The 16,634-nt window shown below is 35.2% G+C and overlaps 1 protein-coding gene across 1 annotated transcript; it reads right to left on the bottom strand.

Moving 5' to 3' along the window:
- Positions 1–3,430: 3,430 nt before the first annotated feature.
- tmprss5 (transmembrane serine protease 5) lies at positions 3,431–14,994 on the bottom strand. Its single transcript, XM_053647667.1, has 10 exons — positions 14,405–14,994; positions 14,189–14,299; positions 10,392–10,527; positions 8,607–8,720; positions 8,464–8,507; positions 8,191–8,353; positions 7,896–8,080; positions 4,619–4,717; positions 4,300–4,442; positions 3,431–4,203 (listed from the first exon to the last, which is right to left on the bottom strand). The coding sequence occupies exons 1-10, from the start codon at positions 14,532–14,534 to the stop codon at positions 4,018–4,020; spliced, it is 1,311 nt and encodes a 436-aa protein (XP_053503642.1). The 5' UTR covers positions 14,535–14,994; the 3' UTR covers positions 3,431–4,017.
- Between the last annotated feature and the right edge of the window lie 1,640 nt (positions 14,995–16,634).

Below are 16,634 nucleotides of genomic sequence, written 5' to 3'. Positions count from 1 at the left end.
TCATCACTTACTATATTGGTGCACTATGTAGGGTATGAGGGCTTTTTACACCCTCCGTAGGGCACTATGTTCGAATGTAAGCAATTTGAGATGCAGCCGATTTCTATTGCCGTCCAATATGTGGCGTTTGATGGCGTCAAAACAAAATCAGCAACAAAGCATTATTATTAATATATATATAATATATATATGTTTATTTATTTACAAATTGTTACATGCATGACAGCGTATACAGTCATGTAACAAAATAAGTACACCCCATGAGAATTGTTGGTTTATTTAACATATTTGGACAAGCACACATTTGATCCTCTTTGAAACAGTGCCTATTGATAAAGATGATGCACTCTATCAAATGACACATCAAATCGACATTTTGTAGTAAATTTCACAATTTAAAAAAAAAAACAAAAAACCAGACACATGGAAAAGGTAAATACGCACACAAATTAGCTACATATTTCCGTAAAAATGTAAATAAAATAAAATGAAATGTAAGGAAGGTTAATATTTTATTTAAAAAAAAAAACAAAACTCAAGTAAAAGTACTATGATTTAACTATACTCAAAAAGGGACCATTACAGTGAACCATGTACTCAAGTTGTCATGGATTGGAGGAGGAGCTGGATGTAAGTGCAGATGATTTATTGTATTTAAGTAAATTTTAATTAGATAAATAAATACAAATAATGCAAAGCCAGGTATGAATTGTCAGAAATGGAGACTTAGCTAGTTCGCTAGTTGGATATAGCATGAGAATACTCACCCTCAAAGTTGTCGATGTAACTCAAAATATATAATTTGAAGCCCTTCTCCTTCTTCCTGTTGGGTGTAACAGCTGACTGTCTCACAATACGACTAACATCATTCACGGTAATCTGGGGAAGCTCTTGTAAACAGCGAGTGTAATATGTCATACTCTCCTGTGCCATCTTCACACAGTTATCGGCAATAGCGAAAGCAGCTTCTGGTGCAGCTGTTTGGCCACAGTAACAGCAGACATGTTTGGCGTTGACCAAAGACAGCTTTTCAGGAGAAGCACTTCATACCAATTGTGAAGCACGGTGGTGGAAATGCTATGATTTGGGGTTGCTTCACTGCCTCAGGGACTGGACTTGCATTCATTGATTCAACTATGAATTCTGCATCATATCAAAGAGTGCTTGGAGATAATGTAAGGCCATCTGTCCGAAAGTTGAAGTTCAACTGAAAGTGGACCTTTCAACAGGATAATAATCCTAAGCAAATCCACCAAGGAATGGCTCAGAAAGAAGAAATGGAGGGTTATGGCCCAGTCAAAGCCCGATTTGAATATCAGTGAAATATATTGGGGGGATTTGAAACAGGCAGTACATGCAAGAAAACCCTCAAACATCTTGCAACTAAAAAAATATTGCATGTAAGAGTGGCCAAAAATTCCAGCAATTATGCAAAACACCTACAAGAAGTTATTTCTGCTAAAGGGGGCAATACTAACTTCTGAAGCCAAAGGTGTACTTACTTTTTCCACAGAAGAATATCACATCTATTAATATTTTTGTTGAATAACTGATTGAAAATGCAAATTTTAACAAATCAACGTCATTATTTAAATTTTCAAAGATGATCAAATGCTTGCTTGTCCAAATATGTAAAAAAAAAAAAAAAAAAAAAAAGCCAACAATTTCCATGGGATGTATTTATTTTTTCACATGACTGTATTCCTATTCCTATGGAGAGTAGAGGAGGATGCAAGTGTATGGGGTTATAATTGTTTCATAATTCCAAATAAATAGATTACTATCCACAAATAACAGAGAACAGAGTCATTGCACGCAGAGGCAAACTTCGATTATGTGGGGACCCCAGGCAAATTAAATGCATGGGGTCCTTCTGACAGATTTATGTTGTTAATATATCTTCTTGTTACCCAGAGAAATTGTTGTGACCTTTACATCCATGGAGGAATCGCAGTAGATGTGTTTTGAAGACTTCATTTCTTTATTGAAAACAATTGCAAGAGTGTAGAAAACCGAATAAAGAAAGGAGCTACACTACAATTGCTGAACAGTGTCAAAACTGTGTCCTTTCCCCCTGTTTTTTTCTTGCATGTGAGGGCTAATAACTTAAAAATGTGAAAACTGGACGAATAGTTGTATTTATCATAAAATCTTGTCTCAGATGATTGCAGGATTACCAGACCGATAAAATATATAAAAAAAAAAGATTTGCTGTCTATCACGAGACTAGGCTAGTTTGGTGTCACTAGTCAAGTGGAGACACAACTAAGCTACCACTGTATGGGTTTCAGCTACAGTGCTATGCAAAGTGTGTTAGCTGTCCTTATGGTATGCTTATATGTTCATGTAACTTCATGTGTTCATGTATACAGTATAGGATTATACATTACTGCAGGTCATATGAGGGTACAGGTTTGTTTGCTTTGAAAGTTAAATATGGTGGTGGTTTGTTAATGTTTTGGGGCTGTTTTTCTGCCAGAGGACCTGGACATTTTGTTAGTTTACATGGCACCATGGACTCTATGAAATATCAACAGATATTAAATGAAAACCTGACTGCCTCTGCCAGAAAGGTTAAAATAGGCCATAGTTGGCTTGTCCAGCAGGCCAATGATCCAAAACATACATCAAAATCAACACAAAAATGGTTTACTGACCACAAAATCAAGGTCCTGCCATCGCCATCCCAGTCCCCTAACTTGAAACCCATAGAAAACCTGTGGGGTGAACTGAAGAGGAGAGTTCACCAACTTGGACCTCAAAATTTTAAGGATCTGGAGAGATTCTGTGTGGAGGAATGGTCTCAGATCCCTTGCCATGTATTCTCCAACCTCATCAGGCATTATAGGAGAAGACTCAGAACTGTTATCTTGGCAAAGGGAGGTAGCATAAAGTATTGACTAAAAGGTGCCAATCATTGTTGCACACCTATATTGAACAAATATATGGTTTTGGGATAAACCTGTGTTTTGTTTGCAATTGTTTGATATCCATGAGAGCAGAGTATTTTTGTGATTTTTTTAAACAGAAGATAAAAAGGTTAAACAATAAAGGCAATTTTTCACAGCCTTCTTTGCTCATATTTACCAAGGGTGCCAATATTAGTGGAGGGCAATGTAAGTGTTTACATAAGAGCGACTAATGGTCTATGATAGAGATTGATATGGCGATTGATACTGCTTTGAATGACTGCCATTTATACTCCGCATTTGTTTTTCATACCATTCCGTGTAAACTCTAGAGATTGTGTCTGAAAATCCCAGATCAGCAGTTTCAGGAATACTGAAACCAGCCCATCTGGTACCAATATCCATGCCCGAAGCTCTTGACCTGTATCTGCATGATTTTTTGCATTATGCTGCTGCCACATAATTGGCTGTTTATATAACTGCATGACTGTGCAGGTGTTCCCGATAAAGTGTACGGTGAGTATATTTACAGTTTTTGAGATTTAGGGCCTGCTAAAATAAAGAAGTAAATAAATAAAATAATTAAATATAAATAAGTTTAACATACACAACAGTGTTTATTATAAAAATCTAAATGGGCTACAAAGACACAATCAGAAGTTACACAGGCCAAGATCATGCACAAAATCCACAAAAATCAAAACCAACATGGAAAATCTTGGCAAAAACTAGTCAAGTATCAGATACACAGGTATAGATAGGAAATAGCTCAGGACTGGCAATATGAGTAAGGCTTTAAATAGTCTGTGAAGAGGAAATGGCTATATGGTGAGATATAAGTAGTGGGGTAGGGGATGCTCTGGTGGCTTGGCTGTCAATTGTCCCTGATGGATATGACATGGTAGTGGTGATGGTATTACAACAATAAAGCTCAAAAATGTCCATAATACCGTGAACATGTAACTCAGGAGATTATGCTCTTTTATAGTAGATTTTCACTCAGCTTCTTAGTAAGTCTGCATAGAGGGGAAAAAACCCACAATTCTAATTAATAAAAAAAAAATAAAGAATTGCATCAGTAATTAATACTGTTCACAAAGGACACCAGTCACCAGCCCCTATGTTCATTACTGCAACATACCTCTATTATCTCATAAATCCAGCCTAAAAACTCAGAAACTTTCGTATATACACCAGGGCGATTAGGCTCTGCACAACCTGTTCCCCAACTAACAACTCCAACCAACCTCCAAACATTATTATCCTGGCAAACCAGTGGGCCTCCACTGTCTCCCTATGGGAAAGAAGAACATTTTTACTATCTTCCCTTTTGCTATTCAAAAAAGTGTTTTGAGGAGATTGCTGAAGTCTGTACAGATCAGAACTTTACCTGACAGGCATCAGCATTACCCTCTGTGTGGCCAGCACAGAGCATCTGTGGCGTGATCTCTCCATTATACATACAAGAGCTATTGCATTTCTTTGTGCTTATCAAGGGCACTTGAGCTTCTTTCAGTGTATCAGGAATATGAACTGTGCAGAGCAAAATAAACTTAAATTTGCTTAGCTGCTTCAGTAAACCTGCTTCCATTTATTAGACCTTTACTGCTAAGCTTGTTACCATCTTACATTAGATTGTTATAATATTTTTGCACAAATAAATAATTTTTTTATTTCTTTTAAATTTCTTTTTTAACACATACTCTTACCATCATCAGGCTGTGTGTATCCCCAACCAGAAATCCAACACAGTGTTCCTCCTGGAAGTTCATGGTCATACTGTGGTAGGCATACAGGCCTGATGGTATCTGCATTTAAATAATAATAATAAAAAAATTAATTTTCCATTACATTCCTTTAGTTGAAAGATGAAATGCCTACATTTACAGGTCACTCCTGAATTATTAGCACCCTTTATAAAATTAAGTACATAAAACAGAAAAGCAGTGAATAATACTATAAGCTTAAACATATGGGATGCGGAACATACTTTTTTTAAAAAATAAATATTTTCCCCCACAAAACACTGGTTTAAAAATAATCAGCATCCCTATAACTAATATTTGATGATGCCTTCCCTTGAGAGAACAGCACTGAACTTCATGTAATGTCTGACAACAATTAAAATAAGCTGCTCTACAAGCTTGAAAAGACTTAACAAAATAATAATGCTTTTAGTGTTTGATGATGTCACTGGGTCACCAGTTTTGTGCAGTTATTGCAAGCAATAACATTAAGTGTTATTTACATTAAGACTATCTATTCCTATATTTTTGCTCAAACGTTGCTAAAAATTTGGTGGTCTGCCACCAAAGGTGCCATTTTTCTTTAGCTTGGCTGACCTGTTTGATGTCTGGTTATTAGTACACCAATGGCTTCTTTCACTTTCCGGAAATTCCAAATTATTGTATAGGCTATGCCCAATGCTTGTACAATGACTCTGCTTGATTTTTGCCTCTTTTCTCATCTTCAAAATGGCTTGATTTTCTTCCATAGACAGCTTTCTGGTCTTCATGTTAGTTTATCCTTTTTAACATCAAATTCAGTCTTCACAGGCAAAAACCCAGAGCTCAAACCAAAAGCAGACTTTTAGAGCTATTAATTTTCCAATATTTTCGATCATTTAAAAATGGGCAGGTTTAAATAAAAGATGTCATGATCTAAGTTGTTTAACACATCTATATGTACAGTGCCCTGTACATAACACAAATAATGGCACCCTTGGTCAATATAAGCAAAGAAGGCTATGAAAAGTTGTCTTTATTGTTTACTTTTGTTAAAAAAATTCACAAAAATACTCTGTTCTCATGGATATCAAACAATTGCAAACACAACACAGGTTTATAAAAAAAACGTCTTTGTTAAATATAGGTGTGCAACAATACTTTGTGCTACCTCCTTTTGCCAAGACACAAAGGGGGAAATAAGTATTGAACGTGTCAACATTTTTTTCAGTAAAAGTATATCCAATGAGGCTATTCACATGAAATTTTCACCAGACATCAGTATTAACTCAAGAAATCTGAAAATATAAAGAATTCACAACAATAAAGTCCATAACTGAAGTTATGTGTAATAAAGTGGAATGACACAGGAAAAAAACACTGAACACGCTAACTGAAATTTATTGACGGCTTTAAGACGTTTCCTGTATGAAGAAATTAATCGGCCACAGTATTCAGGTGTGATTTTGGCCCATTCTTCTAAACATATTGTCTTTAAATCTTGTTCAGTTTGATTCAAGTCAGGTGACTGGGACATTCTAAAGCCTAGATTTTTTTTCTCTGAAACCAATTGAGAGTTTCCTTTGCTATATGCTTTGGATCATTGTCCTGCTGGAAGTTCCACCCTTAATTTCCAACATTACCGCGTATTGCTAATGTTTCAATATTTTAAGTGACATATGCACATATTCTGTATTCTGAACTGATTACAGGGACATTCCTCAAATTACATATTTCAAATAAAGTAAGTAAGGCTTGCTGGAAAATTTTTTAGCCAAACAGACAGTGACAAACAGCCTATCACAGAACATGAACATGTCTTTGATTTTTATATCATATTTTAGAATTAGTGTTATCTGACTTTATGAATGGATTTTTTGCCATTATTAGCTTCCCAAGAAGTAAAATGCAAAATGATGGGTGTGAGGTCGAAACAAACTACGGTGATGTTTATTAAAAGGTGTGTTGTGCCCTGTTATTGTATTATAATCAGACCCTGGCTCCATAGCAATATATATGTATGTCTGTATGTTTTTTTTTTATGGACACATGACAGATGTACCTCTTCTCTCAGACCAAAAAATTTCCCCACCACATTTAGAGTATTGGTGCCACCCCTGATGAGAGCAAAGTATTTTTGTGAATTTTTGAACAAAAGATGAAAAGGTTAAACAATAAAGACAATTTTTCACAGCCTTCTTTGCTCATATTTACCAAGGGTGCCAATATTAGTGGAGGCCACTGTAAATATCAAAAAATGAAAGCTAAAATTTTGATCTATCATTTCATATTCATCTTTTGATCTCAAACCCAAATGTCTTCAGTGTATAGCAAAAACCGAAAAATTGGTTTTGCATTTCCAATATTTTTGTATATATGAATAGAGAACAATTATGCAGATAACTTAGTTTAAAGGATAATTAAAATCCTTACTGTTCATGTATCTGACAATAAATTATAGTAAAAATGTAATATATAGACACACAAATATTGCCCAGCTCTTGAAGGGTGCCAGCTCTTGATTGTATATTATTTGTCTTCTGTGTACTAACATTAGGGCTGCAACTAACAAGTATTTTGATAATTGATTAATCTATTGATCATTTTCTTAATGAATTTATTAGTTGGATTGTTTTAAAAAAATATATTAAAATACCAACAATTATTATTATGATTTGTTTAATTAAAACTAGACAAATTCAAAACAAAGGCAAAATAAATATCTTTGCTGGCTGTCAAAAATCAGTTTAATTACTTATAAGCTAAATGATACAAATAGCTTCACTACTCACTGAATAATTCACACTTCATGACATGAGTTTTGAAATGAGAAAAAAAAATCATATTGCATTCATTTGAGACCATGTTAATTTTCAACCCATTGAGTTGTCATATGAGCTACTGTTTTAGCCAAACTAGCATGAGATAATGTATTCCAATGGGAAACAAATGAACGACTACAAACAAATGAATAAAAATGTAAATACTGCTCACATGAAAACACATTATATCTTGAGGCAACAGCTTAGTGTTATAGCACTGGCAATTCCATCAAATGGGTTTTGAGTCTAAATGAAGTGATGTAACACACCATAGTATGCTTCATAATGCAGGCCAACTAACTGAAAATAAATTTGTTGCCAATTATTTTTTATGATCAACTTTGATCTATTTTGTTAAATGAGTTGTTGCAGTCCTAGCTATCAAATGGGATTCATGTAAAAAGTGCAATATAGGGACTACTCATGTGAAGTACTGTCACCTGAAAAATTCAAAGGATTCCTCAACTTCATCAATGCAATATCACTGTCATGACTCCTGTGATTGTAATTCTTATTGTAGATTATTTTTTCCACAGTGTAGCCCATATACTGAGCCAACGTAGCTGCATTAAGAGTAACAATCCCAGCGTAGACAACCCAACTGGAAACCTGATGCAGCCTGTAGCTTAAATAAGAAAAATAATCAGAAAGGATGCCAGGTGCAGCAGAATGCACATTAGCAAGTTTCGGCAGGATTTGGTAAGTGGTAATGTAGTTGTTATTGAGGGACCTTACGTGGACACACAGTGAGCAGCTGTAATGATCCACTGGCTTGTTATGATGGAGCCTCCACAGGTGTGGCGATTACTATAGTAGAGACTCACTTGCCATGGCCATCTGCCTAGTGTGGCATCTACACCACCAATTATCCTGGATACCTTTGCCCTGGTGCCACAATCTAATTGGAGTAAACAAACCAGCCACAATTTTAGCTCAACATTTTTGTTGCTTCACAAGAATATTTCATATGCTTCTTCTGGCTGTAGATCATTTCAGTTTAGGTATTACCAAAACATTTCAAAGCTATAATCTTCCCTGTGATGCAGCTTCCCCTAAAAGAAAAATAAAATAGAAGTTATATTTTATATCTAGGATCCATTGTTTTCATAATGTCTAATTATGAATCATAGTTTGTAGACTAAAATAAGTACCTGAATTGCCATAAATGTTCCAATTTGCTTTGATGTTCTGAGGTAATTTGAACAAATCCATCTGTGTAGCTTTGCCCAATGTCTGTCAAATTCACACCTTTGTGTTTGGTTAATCTATGAACAGTGGTCGATTAGGTCAGTGACAAGATTTACAACAGTAATTATCATCCACCATGAGACTTTGAAAGTATGTACATGCTATACCTCCTGTCATCAAATGATTCTGTAATTTACAACTGAAGTAACACATCTGAGACAACTATCATCACTGTTGGCAACGTAGAAAATGTCAGCCTACAAAATGCATGAAATGTTTTTTGAAAACTGAGACATGTGTGGGAAATGCTCTGTAACTTTTATCTGTATTCTCATTGTTTAGCCTCCTTAAGATGTTTGTCAGTGTGACTCTAGTAATTGCAACCAAGAGCCAAAAAGGTACACATGGCCAATCTAGCGTGAGCACACAGGTCATCTTTGGCACAAGGTCATAGCTAAATATATTATAAAAACCCATGTTAACCAGGACCTCTCTGTGAAGAGTGAGGACAATTTAATCAAGTCAGATGTGTTCATTTGGTTGTGATATACTTCACTGGGAGAACATGCCCAGAATTATAATAGCTCCATTTGATAATGTACCTGGAAGGTCTTGTTGTTCTGAGCATGTTTTATCTTAATATTTAAGATGCTTATTAACTGCTGGATGTTGGATGAACACATTCTACTGGGTTTGGTTTTGGTTTCTAGATTTATTCTTCTTGACTAACAGTTTAATCCTACAAATGGATTTTACAGGACTACAATTTTCCTGGGGCTCCTTCTCCTCAGTGTCAGCTGGAAAGTAATTTTAGTGTTTTTTTGAGACAGGCAAAGTTTCCACTCTCCACTGTGAGACATGTTTTACATACCCTTTCTTTTTCTTTCTTTGTTTTTAACTAAATCTTTGAAAATTGGCTAATGTTCCTCTGCCATTTTTTCTTTGGTCCAAAATAACCAAACCAATCAAGGGGGAAACTGAAAATAGGTGTGCATATTCAGGAGTCTGATGATTAGAATGATGCAAGGGTTATGGCTAATGGGAAATGGAGTCCTATGTGGCCATGTTGTTAGGCCATGATAAACCCCTGGAAGCAGAGTTCACAGTGGAAACCGATGCAGACATGACAATAAGATTGCAGCATTGGCACATGTTGTTGTGGCAGAAATGTTTTTGGTAGTTTTGTGACAAGTAGTGTAACCTGGCAAAGAGCACCATAATTGTAGAAAAGAGTGGAGTCCTAATAAATACATTATCAAAATTTTTATTTCACAATTTTTTTTTGTCATTTTCCCCTAGTGCATATACACTAAGCAGGGGTTCCTAGAGGCACTAATGTACATACAATTTATATCCTGTTGTTTTTACGCTTGTTTGCTAATTCTCTGTTGTTTGTTTCACAACAGTCAATGAAAGCCTATATCTGAGTGCTGGGTTATACTGTTATATCTCATGCCTTGTTCCAAACTTCCATCCTGTCTCACCCAAACCTGAGAAACTACAAAATTCTGCCACTGACAGAAACCTTTCCAGTGTTATTTATTTCTTTATTTGTTTGTTTATTTATTTATTTCAAGGGTATTCCTCAGTTAGCTTCTGTGGGTGTATTTATTTTTTAAATCTCTGTAATTGCAAGTCTTGGTCAACACTAGAGATGTAAAAACCCACGGAAAGCAGTCACAGCTGCCTGACACATAAAAGCTGTTGATAGCTAGAAGTGTGTGTGATGAGCTGTCAGCTTTGCCCACCTCAGATGACCCAGCTGTCTGCACACAAGGGTGCCTAATGAAGAGTTCCAGCGCTCGTAACATACAGGCAGCCACGTTTGCAGTTTCTCCAGCTGAATCTCTAGCAAAGAGTTCTCAGCACTGATTCTGTAAAACACTGAGCCATTTTCAGTCAGAACCTCTCCAAGCACTGTCTAGCACTGTTGAGATTATACAGAAATTTGGCAACAGAAAGTTCATTGGTGTCAATTTGATTAAAAAATGATTAGGAATAGGAAGGGTGATGCAAAAGATTGAAACTTTTGTAATTAATGCTAAACAGGTTCATATTGGCAACACTATTAGGAAAGGAATTATACATAATGTTACTTACAATAGTAACTTTTTAGTAATAACACTTTTTAATATGAAGGCTAATATTGGGCTACCCCACAAAATGCATTATTTTCATATAACAGCACAGTCTGGAGTGTGTTATTCAGCTTATACCACAACGATTACAATATTTAATTTATTAATGAACAAAACATGGCGCATTTTAATGGTTTATAGTTAGATTTACGTTGTGGAATGTCCGTGAGACAATTTAGTTCCTGTTCACCTATATGATGAGATAGACCTAACTACTATAAACAGTCATTCCCTCACCAGTCCCTCTCTCTCTCTCTCTCTCTCTCTCTCTCTCTCTCTCTCTCTGTTTCAGTTTTCATTTTCTTTATTGACAAATAATTGTACTTTTGTATTGCCAAAGCCAGTATAAAGGAAGGGTAGTGCGAAAGTGCAATAAAATAGAATAAAATAAAATATAAAGACAAAATAAAATAAAAATACAATTAAATACTGATAGATTAAACAAAAAAAAAAAATAGTGCAAATGATGTACATAAATTAAGGACAATATAAAGGCACTACAGTATATACAGAATAATTTGAAAAGAAGGGTAAAATGAGTAAAATTACAGAACAAATGTGAATTTACTATGTAAGAAGTATAAAATAAGAAATATAAAATAATAATAATAAAGAAGAGCAATCATAACAATTACAAGAAACACAAGGGCAAAGGAGATCACTCACAGTCCCTCATATTGTGACATATATGCTGCTGATATACAGCAGTCTTTATGTTCTCCTAGTAGGAGGGGGTGTTTTTCACTGTTCAATAGCTTGTCAAATGTTTGTAGTATGTGTTTAATATTTTGAGGTAGGATCTCTCTCTCTCTCTCTCTCTCTCTCTCTCTCTCTCTCTCAGATTCAGAAAATGGACATCAGCAGCATGGAAGACCCTCTAAACCGGACTATGGACTTTCTTACGGCTTTATTTAAAGTGAAATCAGTATAAGATTGAAGGGGTTTTTGGACTTATTTTGGGTGGGTTTTTAAAACATGTAAATATGTGAAACTGTTATATTAACGGAACCATAAAAAGTCTCTCTCTCTCTCTCTCTCTCTCTCTCTCTCTCTCTCTCTCTCTCCCCCCATCTCACTCTCTCTCCTGCTGAAAAAACAATCAAAGCCCTCATAGAACTTATAATGGTTTTAATGCTTATAATGGGAATTGTATTGTTTTTAATGGAAACTATAATGGTCCCTGTGAGTCTCTACTGGTAATTTGTTGCCTTCTATTGGTGGCATGTCTAGTGGATACCATTAAGGACTAATAGAACACATTTGACAATGGTTTTAATGGTTAACTGATGGTTTGTAATGGCATTTGTAGTGGAAATCATTAGAAGTTCTGTGATGGTTTCTACTGTTTTGTTTTTTTCAACTGGGTAAGTGCATTTTACCGAGAAAAAGAAAGGCATAACCAAGACTGAGAGCGCTTAAACCAAAACTCCTTCCATAAATGTTAAATAAACGTCTCCTAACTAACAAAATTTTTATAATAGTTGCTGGTGTTTCTTTAACAACACTTTTAAGTCTGTTAATTTATTATTCTTAAATAATTTGGCAAATCTGCCGTACAAGTCCCTGGAATTACCTGTGCGTTTATATGAAAATATTGCACACAAGTATCACACAAATGATGTGCATGAGCCCCAGTAAAATTTTGCTGTGTCACAGTAAAAATGTTCCTGATAAATCATTGACTAATCCACCTGTCTTAATTCGATTAGAGCTTAATTAGATTATGACCATAATTAGATTAAGGTTGCTGTTTACATGGTAGTTTCTTAATCAAAGTATGGTCTTAATTAGATTAAGAGTGGATTACTGTTGTCCATGTAAACGCAGTCATTGTCTGATGAGGTAGATTACAGTAGATACGTGTGAAAATAGGCCTTTCTATTTATTGGACGTTATCACTTATCATTGAATGATTTAAAACATGAAGGCTGATTGTAACGCCAGCTGAAGCGAAAATATCCTGTGCATCATCTTCAATTATATGCCCCACCCCCTCTCTGTGCTCCTCCTCCCTTCACTTTTCACAGTGAAAACATGATTATCAGTCAGACTGTAGTTCATAATACGACATTGTAGCTGTGGAGAGGTAACTATCAGGCTAACACTTATCGCTGTGTTAATAAGTAGCATGTGAATTTGTATTTAGCTGAATGAGGACATCCCATTTCCAGCTCTAATTTACTTGGGACAGATTTGATCGATAACATTAGCTTGTTAACTGCTAAAGGAATTCTTACTTATCTCTTGTAATTTGGCATTCTGCCACAAAGGATGTGATTTAGTCATCATCAGTGAAAGCTTTTTGAAGTGATTTGTTCATTTAGGGGGCTAGCTAGTTAGTTTACTCATGAAAATGCTTATCAAACACACCTGCCTGTAATTTTCAAGTAATCCTGAATATTTTGATTAGATTTTTCAAGTTTGTTTGATTAGGGATGAAGCAGGACAGTGCAGTGGTCCTCCAGGAACAGAACCCATCCCTGGTTTAAAGGCTAATTTCACAGTTTCAGAGGCCTCTTCCAAGACTAGGATTGAAGAAGGTGGATTTTAAATGTAATGAATTTTTTAAAATATATTTGTTGTCTTATATACAGGTTATTTAAAAAGTCACCTTTGTATTATTGTGATGGAATTTCAGGTGCCAGATTTGTATTTCAAAAATCATTTTTTCTTTGTCTCTTTGAACGGAGTGTATACCTATGTGTAATTATTTCAGGAATTGTAATAGAAATTAGGTATGTTCAAGTATCAAATAAAATGTAAACTTGCATTGGTTAAGTTAATGTTGTTAGTAATTGTTTAAAAATGACCATGGCAAAACAGAGTTCCAAGTTATAAAAAATATGAAGTTTTAAACCAAACAGTAACCAGTTTTTATAGCTAAAATGTAGGCAATTTTAGCCCTGTAAAGTAAATTAAAATGTAAAACTGAACTAATGAAATGATCTGCAGCACATACTTACATTAATGTTCATTACATAATATGATTTTTTTTTAAAACTGAAAAATAAAAAATAAATACTACTCCCACAGCCACCAGAATTGAATGCTTTGCTGCTGTTTTTGGAAAAAAATAATAATAACTAAAAATATATATATTCCCCTAGAAATTTTGAAGTACTTTTGTAAAATTCTTGTGCCCCAGTAGTGATCAAACTCTAGAAATGCCCCTGGTGCACACCTTCTGACCAATCAGACTTGTTTTGGTATAATAGCATTTATTTAAATACAGTATTTACATACTGTTAATACTGTTAACAGTATTTAACTTCATTAATGCCACTTTTCTCATTGTGTATCAAGCTTTTATTTCCTACGATAAAGTCTATTGTTCCAACACTTTTGTTCGTGCAACTGTCATCTGGTATGATAGGCAGCATAGTGAGCTTTATGGCGCTTGAACCTACCTTTCCTGGGGTCAGTCACACTGCTGTCATCTGATATATTACAGAATGAAGTCTCCCTGGTGTCCTCTAACCCTATAGGACTATGTGAGGTAGGCTTTAAGAGCAGTTTGACTATACAGAAATAGACAAATAAAATAAGGTAAATGTCTATGTTTGAGTCATACATTCACAAGGTACCTGTCTATGTTTAAAAAAAGAGAGTGAATAAAGTCTTACCTATGAACCACACACTTATAGTAACACCTCCAAGCAGTCCCAGGGCACACAGAGCTGCCAAAACTCGAATCACTTTTTGAATGGAAACTTTTGTAAAAAATAAACACAACATTGGCCCATTTATGCACATGCATTATACGATATAACCTGTCAGTGGTGTTATTGTATAAAGCATCATCTAAAGATGTCACAATACAGTAACCTTAATAATGTGATGTTTACATCAGCATATGTATGTTAGTAATGTATGTACCTGGGTGTGATGACTGTAGCTCCCTGAACCAGGAACTGCACCTGTCTACTTTCCTGCTCATCCTCTCAGACCGGAAAGAATGTGTGACCACTACAAGTTTCTCAATTATCACCACAGCACTTTCTCCAAGACTCGTCCGGTCAGTGACCTCATAATGTAATGTTTTTAATTAATGTAAAATTTTTGTAATGTAATTATTTCTGCTGCCATATCTACTACCCAGAGACATACCATTGTTTTGCTCTGCTCAACACTCAACCTCTAATTTTCTACTCACTGAGCAAAGTAAAAATTTAATGTGTGATCTTTGACTATCTTTTAATTCAATTCAATTCAATTTTATTTATATAGCACTTTTAACAATGGGCATTGTCTCAAAGCAGCCTTACAGAGACATATAAACACAGGAAACAGATTTTAAATGTGTGAATTTATCCCTAATTAGCAAGCCGGTGGGGACGGTGGCAAGGAAAAACTCCAAAAACTTTTTACATCATTAGTGTTACGAAGGTTTACTAATGCTGTACATGTTTCTTGCATTATATCAAATATACCAATTTCTCTGCATGATCTTGTAAAAATATGTTGAGATTAGAAGTTTGCTAGAACAATATAGATATTGAGAGAAGCTTATAAATAAGTGCATGTCTACACTACATTTAAATCATTAATTTTAAGATCTCAAAATGATATTAAAAGCTTTTTTGAATAACAATAAATAATAAATGCTGGTAATTAGAAAATAAACACTCCTACACTTTTAAGATAATTTTCAACCAATATCATTTGAAAACTTACTGCCTATGCACTTACTATATATAACTATATTAATAAAAAGGCACTGACATTTCAAAAGGATAAGCATGAGAGATCTCACCAAGTTTTTTTCCTCTGGTTTTGTGGTGTAAGTACCAAACGTGGTTCTAGCAGCTCCTGCTCTTCTTCACCTTTGCATTTCCATCACTGCCCGCTGCCCGCTGCATGGCCATGTAGGAGAATGCAACTCGGATTTTGGATTTAAAAAGAAATAATGAGGTCAGCAGTGGAGCAAAGAATGAGCCTGTTGTTTAATGTAGGGGCCATAGGGGCCTAGGCTGAATGGATGAATCACTTCTTTGTACTGCTAAACATCTCCAAAGATATTTCCTTGTCACTGACATGATGGAGGTTGGTTAGTAACACTCCCTAGTACTTGTGCCAACAGTATGTTCACTTTAAAGTAGCGTTAATTATCTGATGATTCACAGCATTAGAGAAAGTCTTTTAATTGCAAAATGTTGAAAAGCTGAGGGTAGTCCTTCAATTTCAACACATGCACATTACACACTCCAGCATTCAGCAGCACACACCTGCTTTTGTAACTGAGAACACTATGAACATTATTTAGTGGACCTTTTTCATAAAATGTTATTTGAATCATGACTGTCCACTGGTAACAAACTGAATTTACCACAGATTGATCACATTATGATGACAGTTTCTCTATTTAAACAAAAAAAAAGGGGGAAACAGCTATTTGTCCATAAGGATATGCAAACACATATTGCAAACCCTAAATGTTTAGTGATAAATTTGACATACAGTTTCACATAATAAAGGGGTCATAACATAATTTTTCATGTTTTTCTTCTGTTTGGGAGTGTAATGTATCTATTTGTGCATGTATAAGCTCTGCAAAGTCCCAAAAATCATATTTTCCCCCAAAAGTATTTATTCCATCTAACAGAGAACATTGCTGCAAACCTGCCCCGGAACGTCTCATTCAAAGTCCAGATATTGCTTCCGTAATTTCTCTACGTCACAGCGTGCACTATCAGCATAATCCTGCACAAAAGCAGCCACGGAAAAAGAAGGCAGTCTTCAGTGAATTCTTGAAGCTGAAACTCCCGCTTCACTGCTGCTCACGTCTGGTGTAAAAGCACTCATTTGTTAACATGCATGCCGAAAAAAATGCGCTCTGCTCTGCTACAGCGAACA

This window comes from Ictalurus furcatus, chromosome 17, assembly GCF_023375685.1.
Source record: "Ictalurus furcatus strain D&B chromosome 17, Billie_1.0, whole genome shotgun sequence".
NCBI classification, from domain to species: Eukaryota; Metazoa; Chordata; class Actinopteri; order Siluriformes; family Ictaluridae; genus Ictalurus; species Ictalurus furcatus.
This window is presented reverse-complemented; position numbering and strand designations above follow the sequence as displayed.